The sequence below is a fragment of the Symphalangus syndactylus genome, chromosome 8 (assembly GCF_028878055.3).
Source record: "Symphalangus syndactylus isolate Jambi chromosome 8, NHGRI_mSymSyn1-v2.1_pri, whole genome shotgun sequence".
NCBI lineage: Eukaryota > Metazoa > Chordata > Mammalia > Primates > Hylobatidae > Symphalangus > Symphalangus syndactylus.
The window spans coordinates 109515006-109531410 of NC_072430.2; the positions used below are offsets into that span (position 1 = coordinate 109515006).

At 36.2% G+C, this 16405-nt stretch overlaps 1 protein-coding gene across 4 annotated transcripts in view; it reads left to right on the forward strand.

Moving 5' to 3' along the window:
• PARD3B (par-3 family cell polarity regulator beta) overlaps positions 1-16405 on the forward strand; it is a 1082106-nt gene that overhangs the window by 489088 nt on the left and 576613 nt on the right. For all 4 annotated transcript variants that reach the window (XM_055290335.2, XM_055290338.2, XM_055290337.2 and 1 more), the window contains exon 4: positions 5007-5116. In XM_055290335.2, the coding sequence (XP_055146310.1) occupies positions 5007-5116 (110 nt within the window). The remainder of the gene's footprint in view (positions 1-5006; positions 5117-16405) is intronic.

Below are 16405 nucleotides of genomic sequence, written 5' to 3' on the forward strand. Positions count from 1 at the left end.
TGCATCATGATATGTTATGTGATTCTTCAGGACCTTTTTTCAATCTCTATAACTGCCTATCCTTCAAACCCCCCAAACATAATATTAAATGGCATCACCTGTCATTTAAGCCATCTCCATCCCAAACATATCCTCCAAATGAAAATCCACTGAGAAGGAGAGGGAGAGGGAGAGTGTGATTATAACAAAGAGACAGAAACTTACAGAGATAGCACCTTACATTTTTGTTGGTCTTTATATCTTGCATGATTCATTGGTGCACCAATTTCACCCTTTAACTAATGGCTGCCACTTTCAAAATTGTTTTCCTCAAACTGAATTAGAACACCCTCCTCTTGGCTTCCTTAGTGACATTTAAAGGGGACATGGATCAGTACCTGGACCCCATTTAATACCAGCTGCCCCATCATTAAAATAGTGATTACTGGAGAGTTAGAAGATGCACCATCATTCATAAGACACTTGGGAACTGACTTCACTTTTTCCTATGAGGATGTGGCTTGACTAGTGTTAATTGGCCTAAATCCTGTTAAAACCTGACGGATCTTGCCATCTTCATAAAGGTCTGTACAGTGAGTGAGTGTGTGAGTTTTTCCTGAATGTGGCATAAGTCCTGAATGTCAGTGGAGAATATTCTAGTGAGAATTATGCTTATCCTGATATGGCAAGATCCTATCTGGTGAGGAGATAGTCACCAGCAGCTACACACCCAATCAGGGACTCTTCTATTCCTGCACCTAGTAGCTTTCTCTTTGGCTTCCATTCAGTTTCAAGTGTCAGCTAAATAAAATGGGGACTTGATCTAGCCTTTGGTGTATGTTTTCATTGGTGTGTGTTCTCCAATAAGCCACGTATAACCTACTTGAAACACTTTAGTGGTACCTGCCTTTTGTGTGCTGGGGTATACTGAAATGTTCCTCATTTCCACATTTCCTTTTCTGAAAGATAACTTGAGAGTGGATGAACACCATGACTGCTGATCTTAATATCATCCTCATCTCTTCTCCCTGTCCTGATGCATAAGGGCAACCTCAAAATTAACTGTGTGAAAAAAAAAAAAAAAACCAGCAAGCAGTTCTATAAGAATTTATGCTTTCAAATACTGAACAATTCCTATTTTATTTGTGCTTTGCTTCCAGTGGCTTTTAAACTATGATTCTAAGGAACATCATTGTTCCTTGAGCTGAATCTGGGGTTTTTGCCTCTAAATTCCAATAATAAGTCTTTTCTTAATTAGCTGAAAAAAATATTAATGAATAGCAACATTTTCCCATTTTTGAACTCCCTTCTCACCTCATGTTTATTTGTGTAAAAGTTTTGATTCATATTGTAAGGCTATATTTGTTTTAGTACAAGATTCGATTTTATTATTTTAATTTACAAATATTCCATGAAAATTAACTTGACTTTCAAGAGCTTAGCTTTTTAAGCAGACAAGATAACACAGCTCACAATAAATAACAAGTGCTATTACCTACTTTTTTGGGGAAGGGAGTCCTGTATGAAAATTACATACCAGACAGTTCCATGTCCTATGCATGCCTTAATTTATTTCAGCCTCCCATCAGTTCTGTTATGTGCTGTTTTCACCAAGTTTAAATGATGAGACTGAGTCACAGAGCAGTGCAAGTTCAATGCCACAGAGCAAACAAAGGCTCAATCTGTTTGACTCCAAAACCCAGGGTCCTCTCCACTGTCCTGACACATGGCAGTTAGCAGTGTTAGTGTCTAATTGTTACTGTTAGATTTATAAGCTTCTTCACTGTAGAGGTTATGTTTCCTTTACTCCCTAACACTGGAAGGCTCTATGAACCTGGATAGAGTTGTCCCCTCTCATTTCAGTTAGCTTTGCTTGTACAATACGACTTCTACTCTACTATATATTCAAGGTTTTGCCCAAATTATCTTCAGTACTCCTAATTACCTGCCCTCTGTTGTACATTAGGACTTACCTTTCTTTGTCTTTAAGGTGGAACTCAGTCTCTTCCTGACGGCCACCTTCAAATAGGGTTTAGTAATTTAGAAAACCATTCTAGGGAGGTTTGTTTAAAAGAGATAACAGTTCATATTTAAAGATGCTCATTATTAATTTCAATGTGGAATGATTTGCACTTGTTATTAACACATTAAGAGGGAAAGAAAAATTAGAAGATACTCAGCAGGAGACATTCAAGTGTGGAGTACAGAAAAGCCGAGAAGAAGAAACTTATCCCTGATATGTTTAAGAAAGATCTGGCCATCTTAAAGTTTTTTTTTTTTTTTTTTTTTTTATGTTTCAAATAGCTGATACACTGGTACAAAACTGAATTGTCATCTTCTAGGATACACTATAATACTATGGCATATTGATTGAATACACAAACCTGAGTACTTATCATTCTTCTTATTATTATTTTGAATCAGAGTCTCACTCTGTCTCCTAGGCTGAAGTGCAGTGGCGTGATCTGGGCTCACTGCAACCTCTGCCTCCCGGATTCAAGTGATTCTCCTGCTTCAGCCTCCTGAGTAGCTGAGATTACAGTTGTGTACCACCATGCCTGGCTAATTTTGGTATTTTCAGTAGAGACAGGGTTTCACCATATTGGCCAGGCTGGTCTCGAACTCCTGACCTCCAGTGATCCACTTGCCTCGGCCTCCAAAAGTGCTGGGATTATAGGCGTGAGCCACCGCCTCTGGCGTGAATACATATTATTATAAAATTATATCTTAAATATTTTAACGTGTTATTATTTAAAAAGCAGATACTGACAGTGATGAGGACTCATACACATGTGTCTTTAAATTTGAAGAAAAATTACCTACTGTGGCTTTTTTAAGGAAAACGTATTTGTTACCTAAGAAAAACCACGTCTCTCTCTCTCACACATGCACACATACGCTCTCTTTCTCCATATATATATATATACACACACACATATACATATATATACATATACATATATAAACATATATATATGACTCAGCTGCATAAAACAATAACTAAAATTGTTGATCGCTAAAATGTTCACTTCTGTGCCTCTAAATCAAGTTGATTTTGACAATGAGGAAATGCCTTGGTGAACCATGTTGGTTTTACTTTTTGTTTGTTTTCTCCCATTCAAGATTATCAACTTGTAATTTACTGGCCTGATTAAATGCTTGGAAATAAACCAGAGTTCTTGAATTTTGCCCCATTTTCTTAATTTTAAAGATAATGGGTTCCTCTGAGGATATTGCATTTAGACTGACTTGTTCATTTCATGTTGCTGGTAATTGAGGGGCTTAATCTGAAAGGAACTTAGTCTTCAGATCACCTAAGGGAGGGAAAAAGATACTGGTATGGGCCTGGGATCCTACTTTCTTAAAATTTTATGGTACTTTTTCTTGCTTCTACTCTTCTTGTTTTTGTTTTTTTTTTTAAATGTTTTATTTCAAAGAACAATTGCCAACCATACAATTATTGGTATGTCAGTTGGTTAAGAAATGTTTGAGGCCGGGCGCGGTGGCTCACACTTGTAATCCCAGCACTTTGGGAGGCCGAGGCGGGTGGATCACGAGGTCAGGAAATCGAGACCACGGTGAAACCCCGGCTCTACTAAAAATACAAAAAAAAAATTAGCCGGGCGTGGTGGCGGGCGCCTGTAGTCCCAGCTACTTGGAGAGGCTGAGGCAGGAGAGTGGCGTGAACCCAGGAGGCGGAGCTTGCAGTGAGCCGAGATTGCGCCACTGCACTCCAGCCTGGGCGACAGAGCGAGACTCCGTCTCAAAAAAAAAAAAAAAATGTTTGAGATGGAGGTGGAGGGATGGTGAAAAATGTAGTGATGTCTCTTAATAAAAAGGAAATAAAAGACTGTGAACTTGGACTTTATAATTCCTTTTGGCATAGGTTTGTGTCCTAAGTAGCATGTTAATTTCTTATCATGAAAGAAGTTTTTTTTTTTTTTTTAAGAAAAGCAAGTTCTATCTGGACAAAGATAAAAAATATTTGCAATTCTATGTTTTGTACAAACTAAGAATGTTAAAGCACACATAAAAACCAGGTTTGTAAATAACCTACAAAGTGGATGAAAAATATTCCTTTAAGCTGGAATCGCTTCAGAGGTTTGGGGAATTATTTTCAGAATATTGAGAAATGAGAAAATGCATTTCAACTGTTTTCTACTCTTTTCCCAAAAGTACAAAAATAAAATGCTAATTTTTATATGAGAGTGATTTTTAAACCACAAGCAGATTTTTTTTGAGATTCTTCTCTATAGTGGCCAATTTTATATGAAGCAAATTATTTTAGGCCTAATTGCAGTCAGAGCAGTTAGGCCGCTGGCTCTGCTAAGGTTGAATTTCATTTGAACTTTCTAATAGTATGATCTTTTTTCAGAATTTAATAACTGACTCAAATATTTAATAGTGGAAGCTTTCATTAAATTAAAACGAAATCAGGATATATTTTTAGAAGAACTAACTTATTTTCTTTATCAGTTCTAACTACTTTAGGAGAAGAGGAAGAGAATGGAAGCAATCTCTTTGTGTACTTAAATTGGCATTAATGTTATAACCCAGCAAATAATTTATTTTGGTCTATATCATCATTCAAAAGATTTGGAAAGCACCAAATGGCAGTAATAACTATACTTCCAGCTCTATTGAATGGCAAATTACACTGACTGTGTGAATCTCTTCATTCATCTCCTGGATAATCATTCTTCTTAATACTCACATATATTTTCTAGATCAGTTTTGAGATTGTACACAGTCAACTTGTGCATTGCCTAACAGTTTCTGTTAAACACAATGGCTTGTTTTGAAATGCAAGTGGGGAGAGATGAGAGTTGAAAGATTTTGTTTCCATGTGTCAATCTATAAGTAGATGACAAAAGATCATTAAATGGATTAATTTACAAGCATCCTTGGAAATAGAATGTTTTTACATAAAAGCATGTTGTAAACCTTTTAAATTAAAGTGCATTGTGTCATGCACTCTCTCCACCCCAGGGTTCTTTTGACCTCTCACCTCTCACTTTGTCTTCCAGGCACTCCACTGCTGGTGAGGAGAAGCAGTGACCCAGTGCCAGGCCCACCTGCTGATACCCAGCCAAGTGCTTCACACCCTGGTGGCCAGAGTCTGAAACCGGTTGTTCCAGTAGGTATCCTGCTGTTTGTATTTCTAATGAAAGATCAAAGTGCTGTACCCATAGGTTAAGTGGGACTTTGCAGTTTTAAATACATTGATAGCTAGGTAGAGATCTTTTGATAGTGTGTATAGTATTAGTTATACTAATAGCTAGTATGGGCTATTACTTGTATATAGTTATAGTGATAGCTATTATGTATATGGCACTGATTATGTGCCAAGTAGTATTTTACCTGTTTTATATTAAGTCATCTAAACTTCCACATCAAGGTAAGCACATGTTTTTATCTCCATTTAACTGATAATGAAATTGAGGCAGAGGAAGGTTTAGTAATTTGTTTAAGGTCACATAGCCAATAAGTGGCAAAGCAAGGAATTTCACCCAGGTGTTCTGGCTCCAAAATCCTTGCTTCTGGCCAGTACACTATACTGTTACATTTCCTTCATCTTCCAGTTTCATAATGTCCAAGGATATCATTATATTTTTGTTATGTTAACCCAATGCTTTGTAAAACCATACCATGGTGAGTGGTATACATTTTCAAGCTCCCGATATCATGAAAATGTGGTGCCAGGATTGGATTTGTAGAACTCAGCATTCAGATTGAAGAAAAACAAAATCATTGACCAAAAGTGCTTATAACAAGATATACTTATAACTGATAGGTTAAGTGGAGCATAATTTCCTGAAGAGATGATATTCTCCTTCCATATAGGACTGTGGGATCTTCCTGCTAAATCCTCAGTTGCTTTGAAGAGCTGTAATTGTGAATAATCCTCTCAGCCTGAGAATTCAATTTTGGCTAATGACTATATACCATTGCAATAGGTAATCTTCGATAACATAACCATATTAAAAATTCCCTTAAAGCAAGACTCTTTCTCACTTTAAGTCTCACTGTCTATAGCGCCTTAAGAAAAAATAAACACATCATTTATGGGTATATACGGATGCTGAAATGAGTTAAACAGATTCTTCTGGTTTGGTATAAAATATTCTTATCAAGAGCCAATGTCAATGTGTATGAGATAGGAGTCACTATTTCAAATCATTAGCTCTTTGCTAATAGATTTGTGGCAATATTTTGGCATATTTCTTTTATTATAAAAGAAAGCAGATGTCTTGAAAGTATTTTAGATGTAATATTTTTCCACTAACCTATTTAAAACTCTATCCTTCTAAGGAAATATATTTAATGGAACATTAATAAAAATCAGGTGTATGTGTTCTATTTTAATGTAAGTACAAACAAAACTGGTATGTGGTATGACTTTTCTTAAAACACACACTGGTTGAGACCATGTTGAGTCTAATTATGTTGGATTGGGGGAAGACAGCTATTCAGTGAGAGAAGAATTACATAAAAGAGCAGAACTACAATTTAGTTTTCATTTTCATGATGTCTGTGTGTCTGTGTACCCTAAAACGAGAGTGTGTCTGATTAATGTGTTAGCATTGTTTGCATGGAGAAAGTCCCTGTATTTGCCCATTTTCACACTGCTATAAAGAAATACCTGAGACTGGGTAATTTATAAAGGAAAGAGGTTTAACTGACTCACAGTTCTGCATGGCTGGTGAGGCCTCTGGAAACTTAAAATCATGGTGGAAGGGGAAGCAAACATGTCCTTCTTCACAAGGAGGCAGGAGAGAGAAGTGCAGAGTGAAGGGGGAAGAAACCCTTATAAAACCATCAAATCTCATAAGAACTACTCACTATCACGAAAACAGCATAGGGAACTGTGCCCATGATCCAGTCACCTCCCACAGGGTCCCTCCCCCAACATGTGGGGATTACAATTTGGTTTACAATTCAAGATGTGATTTGTGTCTGGACAGAAACCTTAACCATATCAGTCCTCCAATGTTTATTTCCATGTTTCTATCACTTAGGCTCTGGGCTTAAACCAATTAAGATGACATCAATGTTACTTTCCCTAGAGAAAATGATGGCTACTGTCCATCTGGTAAATGCTGTAGCCCCACCAAAATATGACATCAGTGAGTTCCAAGTTGGGGTATGGGGCAGAAAGACATATTATTACTGGCAAAGATGCATCTCATAATTCAAGAATATATGCTGGCGCCCAAAATCCTTGTGCCTTACTTATGCAGGTGATCAAATATGGGCTGAGTTCCTGTGTATCAACAGTGAAAAGGAAACACATGTTTCTTCCTTTCCTCATAGTGTCCTCTGTGGATGATGGAGTGCAGACCACAGACCCAAAAAGGAGAGTCTGGTCCTTGCCCTTGCATGGAATAGTGGCACATCTTAGGTGTCTCTTGCTTCAGTTGTAAAATAATTTCCGTGAATACTTTAAGCTTTAACATCCCGAGGTACAGACATTGTGCCTTATTTATCTTTATCTAGGGCCAAGTACATGGAAGATGCTCAGTGTATATGTTTTGGACTTAGGAATGCAAGACACATGTAAGTCTAGGAAGAGTCCTAGAAGTTCTTAGAAATTAACCAGCTAGTTAATTATAATTAATATATAAATATATAATAATACTAATTAATAATAATTAATCTGACTCAGCCATTCTCTCCGTTTCCCAAAGAGCGTCTACTAGGTAAATGTTTATCTGCTGCAAGGTCTGGTTCACCACAGGCAAGTGACAGATAGTTTAACTGCCTTACTGTGCAAACATTAATAAAGACACTTAGGTGTGTTTATTTTTACTAGAAGGAAGATGTGTGTGTGTATGTATGTATGGGTGTTATAACTGTTAATATATCCTTGCATAGGCAAACTTATGGAATGTTTGGATCTACACTGTCTAGTTTAGTAGCCACTAGCCACATGTGGCTATTGAGCTCTTGAAATGTGTCTGATCCAAATGTAAATGTACTTAAAATTTAATATGCATACTGCATTTCAAAGCCTGAAGCATAAACAAAATAACATAAAAGATCTCATTAATAATTGTTATATTGACTATGTGGAAATGATAATGTATTAGGTATACTGGGTTGAATAAAAGATATTATTAAAATTATTTTCACCTGTTTTTACTTTTTTTTTTTTTTACATGGCTACTAGAAAACTTAAAATTCTATTTGTGGTTCTTACTCTGTTTTATTGGACAGTGCAGCTCTAGACAGAAGCAAAACTGGATATAGCATTCATGAGATAGTTTGAGTCCTGGGTAAGATCTTTGAGCCTCACATCATCTCTTGGGCAACAGTGCAATTCGGTTTGCCTGGGGCAGTCCTGGTTAGTGCGTGTTGTTCTGGCATAATTATTAATAATGTCTTCACGAATTCTCAGAGGTGTCCATGTATGGATGATAAATTATGTGGCACCCTGCATATAGCCCTATAGTCACTTTTATTGTTCGCTCACTGATAAGAGAAACAGCCTTTCAAGGAAACCTTGGGAACATAACAACCACAACTCTAACACTGGCACCCTGCAGAGGAGGTTCTGTGTGGCAAGGACCTGGGCCTGGAGCTACGGACACTGAGACTTCATATTCTTTTCCATCTCTTGGATTTCGTACTTGGTGCTTCCTTCACAACTCCAGCTACACCATTCTTGATTCCTATGATTTGATAAGTGATGGTGAATTCGGGGAGCGTGTGATAATGTAGCCACGTAGCAACTAATATGAAAAATAATTGCCTAAAAAGCCATGTTCAATTGCATTTCAGTCCAATATCCACAGGAAGAAAAAACAATCAAAATTTCCATCTCTTAAACAGTGTTCACATATAAGTAATTCACAGATGGCAGAGCCCCAAGTGGGTTATGTTCAATCATTCCCAAGAAATGAAACTTACTTATAACCCACAGCATAAGAAGCTGTAAGGATGAATATGTGACACATTTGATTATGTTGAAATACTGCCTTTAAAACCACAGTTGATGACTGTTATTTTTAGTTGCACTTCATTAGGCTTACTGTAGAGGGAAGAGTTTTCATTGATGCCCAGAGATATGTGTTTTTGAAAAGCTGCAAAAGTTACACTTGTTTTCTAGCTGATTAAATTTATTACAAATTGGTTATTTAAGATGTACACTCTCAGACATGCTGGAGTTTTAAAAAGGGCTTAAATTAGAAAAATCAGATTCTCTGCAAGCTTCAAATTCTATGTATATTGAGAAGCCACTAAATCTAGTATTTGTTATTTAACACCAGACACACAGCAAAGAAATTTGTTTCCTTTGTTCCTCTTTTGGTCAACGTACCTAATTATCAGAATAGTACAATCATTAATGTGCAAGTAGTAATGACTGTTTATCTTTCAAGACAATATAGCAAATCCAACTCTATTGACTGCTTTTGAATTAAGAAAGAGAATCCTAGAAACAGGATATTTTGGTGAGAGTCTGCTTGTGGGACTCTTACCTTCCTTTTCTTGATTGTAACCTGGTGTTCTTGGCTTAAGGGCATACCATAAAACCAGGTTCTTGAAATTGATGTTCTCAAACTTGCAATGGAACAGAACTCTAAAACAGATGTGATTTTTTTCTTAATATCCGGTTAACTACCAAGGTTGTTTTGTGTTTTAATGACTGTTTATGGTTTTTAATTTAACCCTTAAGGCAAATTGATCCTGCAGGGCGAGAAAATTGAAAACTGGATTCCTGAAAATTATAATACTGTGGTTGTTCTCAGACAGTGAATGGCATTGTTTGTTCTAAAACCATTACTTGTCTTACATCACCAAACTAACTGACCTATCTTTTCAAAGTCCGTGTCTATTTTTTTATATATATATATTATTATATATATATATATGATTAAAAAAATAAGTTGGCAGATTTGGGGGCTGTTAAATTAGAAGTTCATGGATAGATTTCAGGGGGGTCTGTTAACTCTCTGAAGCTTTATGCCTTAGCCAGGGGATGGGGGTGTGTTTCATGAAAGAGATTCTATTACTTCAGATTTTAAAAGAATAACAAAAAATCAACCACTGTTTGGGGGTTAGATTAAATAATGTAGGGAAGCCACTAATTCTCACAGTGAGCAGAATGAGAGAAGTTAAGAGTAGAGAATTATCACTTCCTCCCTGCAAATATGTATTAAATAATGAAGGTTAGTTCATCATATTATCACCTGTTTACATGACACATAATATGTCAGTTCAAGATTTTAAGATGAATAGAAGTTTTTGCATTTTTTCATTGAGAGGCTAAAAATAACTCTTTAGTCAGTAGCAACACAATTATTAGTAACTTTAAGATTGGGGGTAAAGGACACAGATCGGTGGAGGGAAAACACCCTGAGGAAAAGTGTTTCCAGTTGTCCTGTGTGTTCTACTGAGACAAGAAGGGAAAATACAGTGTTCTTTGGGGCTTTTGGTATTTTATCAGTGAGGATAGTGGCAGGTGGCTGCTAGTGAGAGTGCATTTTTACAGTGAGTGGCTGCATTCTCTTTGCGTCTTGCTAAGATAATATGATGACGTGTTGATTTGAGGAATTTCCCCACATATATCACACGTTTTCCCTTGTTTGTCACATATATTGAAATTATTGTCAGTATTGCCCCTGGATTAAACTTCCTCAGACCCATGAAAGAAATCATCGAGATATTACAGAGAAATTTAAATAGCTTGATTTCAGAATTAAAATAATTGATTGCCACTGTGATGTTAGAAGACTTTTGGTTGCAGGTTGGTGACTGTCAAAATCCAACATAAGGCAGGGTGCAGTGGCTCATGCCTGTAATCCCAGCACTTTGGGATACTGAGGCAGGTGGATCACCTGAGGTTAGGAGTTCGAGACCAGCCTGGCCAACATGGTGAGACCCCGTCTCTACTAAAAATACAACAAAAATTATCCAGGCATGGTGGCATGTGCCTATAATCCCAAGCACTTGAGAGGCTGAGGCAGGGCAATCGCTTGAACCTGGGAGGCAGAGGTTGCAGTGAGCCCTCCAGCCTGGGCAACAACAGTGAAAAACTCCATCTCAAAAAAAAAAAGAAATCCAACATGTAACTTACCAAACATTTTGAGTGACCAAATCATATTTTTCTATCCATGAGATGTAGAATCAAGTATCTATAGAAACACTGGAACAAAATAATTGTTGTGGGTACTGATGTGTATTAGAAGGATGGCTCTATCCATTGTTTTCCAGAGAGGAGAGATAGATGCTGAAGAGCAAAACGGGGAGAAATAGCATGTAATATATTACTGCATTATTTAGAGATACTGAAACTATAAAAGGTTTTTCTTTTTTTCCCCACCCTGACACAGTGATTTAATAATAGTTCTGGTGTTTGTAACTCCAGCTGTTCACGCTGTGTGCTGATAAGACCAGAGCTTGGAGATACATTGCAACGATGGCTTTCATATGGCTTTGTTTTTAAGAGATAAAGCTGCCATCCAATATTTCATGGGGCCAAATGTTTACTTCATTTGGCAAGTTTAGGCAGCTTAATTTTTAAATCAGTTATGCTTGTAAGACTCAAGTTTCAGGTAGGGAAAATCCTGAAGCCCAGTTTACTCTGCAACAGAGTTTTTCACCATATTTCAGCAGAAGATGTTAAAACAAATCCGGGTTGCCTGAATGTCTGTACCATGACCAATCAAGGAAACTAAGAAATGAGATCCCTATTCAGGTGTGTGCTCCCCGATTTTTCTTCTTGGGTCTTAGTCTAACACTGAAAAACTCTAAAAGAAGGATCACTATTTAGGTCAATTTCAGAAATTAACAAGGTAACCATGACATGTCTTTTGTACATATATATATATATATTTATTATACTTTAAGTTTTAGGGTACATGTGCACAATGTGCAGGTTTGTTACATATGTATACATGTGCCGTGTTGGTTTGCTGCACCCATTAACTCGTCATTTACATTAGGTATATCTCCTAATGCTATCCCTCTCCCTTCCCCCCACCCCTCAACAGGCCCCGGTGTGTGGTGTTCCCCTTTGCTGTTTAGCCTTGATCTGCACACAATGAGAACTGAATGGGTTTTGTTTTCATGTCAAAATAAATTGAGTAATCCCTTAGATGCCCAAGATTTCTGCTATGTGCTTTCTAGGAAGCCTAAGTCATGGTTCCTGTCCTCAAGAAACTTACAACCTCATTACAGAGACCACATCTAAAGCAGTTAAACAGCCCTAGCAGTCTGCAAGCATGTATCAGATTATCAAATAATACGGTTTTAACCATCAAAATGAGTGGGTTTTTTTCCCTTTAGCTTGCACTTTGGTACTCTACTTAGCCTCCCTAACCCCTGAAGGGAATTGCCATGTGCGGTATCTATTAGCTGTTAGCTCTCTGAAATATAATGTTTACATGACTGCATTTTTTCCAGACTGTGAACTCTTCAGAGGCACAGGCCAGTGTATTCATTTTTGTATTCAAGCCCCCAGGCACAGTGCCTGGCACTTAAGAGGTTATCACGAATATATGACTAGATGATAAAATCATAAAATCTAGAATCATAAAGTTAATAATCTTTGAGTTATAACTTTGTAATTTTCTAATAACTGTGTTCAAAACATTTAGAAGAGTCTTGATTAGAGGTTTCTGGATAATTTCTTATATCTAAAGATTTCTCCTTCTAAATTTTCCTCCTAGTCCATCTCCCTTAAGAAATTTTTCTAATTTCAGTTGATTTGGAAGAAAATAAAAATACTTCTGGTATGTGAATTAATTAAAAAAGAATGAGAACATTTACGATGTGTTTCTTGGCAAAGCACTAATAAACATCTCAATCTCACTTTCACAATATGGGCAGATGTAATTTGACAGTGTTGTTTGAAATTTTGTAAAGATGATGTTTAAAGTAGTTTTATTTTAAAGACCAAGATCCTCTGTCTGATTGCATCAATAACTCTGTGACCCTAAGAAAATTAGTTAAATAGTGGGTGATTTCCTCAGAAATTTTATGTAATGGAAGGGAAATAATAAATAGAGAAACTGTATGAACTCTAGTTGTTCTTAGGAACTTATCCATCCAAACTAGTGACTTCAAGATTCCAGATGTGAATTATTAAGTTGGTTGGTATGAGTTCAACTTTAGATTTCATTTTAATGTCTCAGTGTTCATAACCAGTCATGCAGTGAGGTTATCTTTCCATCCAAAACACCAATAATCATTTTTTATTGGTCAAATGAATAATATCAAGAAATATTTTTTAAATGCCACACACACAAAGGCAGCAGCATAAATGCCTACATATGCATATGTGTGTACCCTTACCCCCTTTGGAGGGAAAGCTACTACCTAAATTTGAAGGCTAAAGTACATATAGTCATGTTATTGTAAAGTGAAAGTTAAGAGTATGGGTTGTGTCTTCCATAGGTTCTGAACTTCTATATGTACCTACCAAATTGTGGACATTTAGTAAAGATTGATGACATAGGAGGAAAGGGTTAATGAGAGTTCACCTTGAGAAGAAGCGAGACAATCGGCCTTGGGAGGAAAAGGAAAATTATTTCTTTGAGCATGGTGTGATTCATAGAAGTCTCTTCCGATAGAGGATTTTTTTTTTTTTCTCACAGCATAAACGCTTCTAAAGTACAAGTTTCAATTTGGTTTCTGCTTTCAAAATCTTGTCATATAATGACATTGTACAGACGTTTAAAAGAGTTTTATTTCTTAGGAGAGTGGCCCCTTTCCTAATAGCTCTGTACTTTAAAATAGAATTCTGATTTAGATGAATCACATTTTAAAAAGTAGCTACTGTGTGTGTTTTACGCTTGTGGAAACATACAACGTCCTCATAAGCAGCATGAGAGCCTGTCACCATACAGCTTTTGATGTCTGATTAAATGATCATAGGGACATCTGGAGGGAGTTAGTTTTGAAGTAACTGGTGTGAAGCACTGGAGAATCCGAAGCCTTCTGACAGACTAAAACCATTAAAAAAAAATTGCTACTTTTAGCAAATCTTTTTTAACTTGAAACTGGCTGGAAATTTTCAGACTGACATAGCCCTGATATTTTTCAACAGATTTTTCAGACAGAACTCTCTACCTTTTAAGCAAAGAATGGTTAAGTAGCATTTGTTGCAAAAATCATAAAGGAATATCCTTTGAAAGGAAAAAGTAGATAATGAAAGCAACAGAAGTCAAAATGGATTGATTTGCTTAAATTGTCTCCTTTTTATCTGCCTTTAATTTTAATCAGTGTATTTTAATTTTTAAAGGACACACACATACATATATGTGTGTGTGTGTATGTGTATATATATATTTGACATTCAGCTATATTCTTATGAAGACCCAAAGGCATCAAAGCGATTGATGTTGGTATAATGTTATGGCATGTTTTGAGCACCTATCAAAAGTTTCTAAATGTCTTGAGTCAAAATTTTATTTGCATAGTCTAATAAAATACAGGCATTGTTTATTTGAAGGTTGTATAATTTGTAATTTGTCCAGTGAAGTTCTCCTAGTATGAGGTGATTTCTTATTGTTTCATGAATAAAATTATGATATACCTACATATATGAATATATTTACAAATCCTGACCTTATATACGTATATGTGTTATATACGTATATGTTATGTTATACATATATGTTATATGTATATGTGTCATGTACATATACATATATACATGTACGTATACATATATGTATGTTTTATATGTATATGTTATATACATATACATGTGTATGTGTTATATACATGCGTATCTTATATGTATATATACATATATGTATATGTGTATGTTATATGTATATATACATATATGTATATGTGTATGTTATATGTATATATACATATATGTGTATGTTATATGTATATATACATATATGTATATGTGTATGTGTATATGTATATATATGTGTATGTGTGTATATATACACATAAGTGTGTGTGTGTTTGTGTGTATGTTTATATACATCTCCTGCCTTGAAACCATTGAGCATTCTCCAATGCATTAAGGGTATTTTAAAATTTCTTGGTATGGCTTTTTAAAAAAAAAAGACTTTTTTCTCTTTTTTAAATTGTGGTAAAATATATATATTTACGGTCTTTAACAATTTTAAGTGTATAGTTCAATGGTATAAGTACATTCACGTTGTTGTGCATCCATCACTACCACCCCTCTCTAGAACTCTTCACCTTCCAACACCGAAACTCTATACTCTTTTTTTTGTTTTGTGTTTTTGAGACAGAGTCTGGCTCTGTCGCCCAGGCTGGAGTGCAGTGGCACAATCTCGGCTCACCTCCCGGGTTCACGCCATTCTCCTGCCTCAGCCTCCCGAGTAGCTGGGACTACAGGCGCCCGCCACTACGCCCGGCTAATTTTTTGTATTTTTGGTAGAGACGGGGTTTCACCATGTTAGCCAGGATGGTCTCGATCTCCTGACCTCATGATCTGCCCGCCTCGGCCTCCCAAAGTGCTGGGATTACAGGCATGAGCCACCGCGCCTGGCCATGAAACTCTATACTCTTAAACAGTAACTCGTTATTCCCTCCTTTTCCTTGGCAACCACCATTCTGTTATACTTTTTCTCCCTATGATTTTGACTACTCTAGGTGCCTTATACAAGTAGAATCATGCAGTATTTGTCCTTTTTTAATTGTATTTGTCCTTTTTTGACTGGCTTATTTTACTGAGCATAATATTCTTAAGCATCATCCATGTTGTAGCATATGTCAGAATTTCCTTCCTTGTTAAGGTTGAAAATATTCTGTTGTATTTGTATACAAATATACCACATTTTGCTTATCTACTCATCTCTTGATGGACACTTGAGCTGCTTCCACATTTTACCTAATATGAAAATGCTGCTGTGGATACAGGTGTAAAATATCTCTTCCAGACTCTGCTTTCATTTCTTTCCGGGAGATATCCAGAAGTAGAATTATTGGATCACAGGGTTTATTCTAATTTTCATTTTTTGAGGAACCACCGAATTCTTTTCCACAGAGGTGCATCATTTTACATTCCCACCAACAGCGCACAAGAGTTCCAATTTCTCCACATCCTTGCCAACACTTGTTGGTTTCTGTTTTGTTTTTAGTAATCATCCTAATGACTGTGAGGTGATATTTCATTGTAGTTTCTATTTGCATTTCCCTAATGCTTAGTGATACTGGGCATCTTTTTAAGTACTTATTGGCCATTCATGTATCTTCTTGGGGAAACTGTCTTTTCAAGTCCTTTACTGATTTTTGAATTGTGTTCTTCATTTATTTGTTGCTGAGTTTTAGGAGTTTTCTATGTATGCTAGATATTAACTCCTTATCAGATATATGATTTGCAAATATGTATCTCTTTCTTTACATTGCCCCTTCACTGTATTGATTGTATCCTTTGTACAGACATTTTAAATTTTCATGAAGTTCAATTTTTCTTTTTTTCGTTGACTGT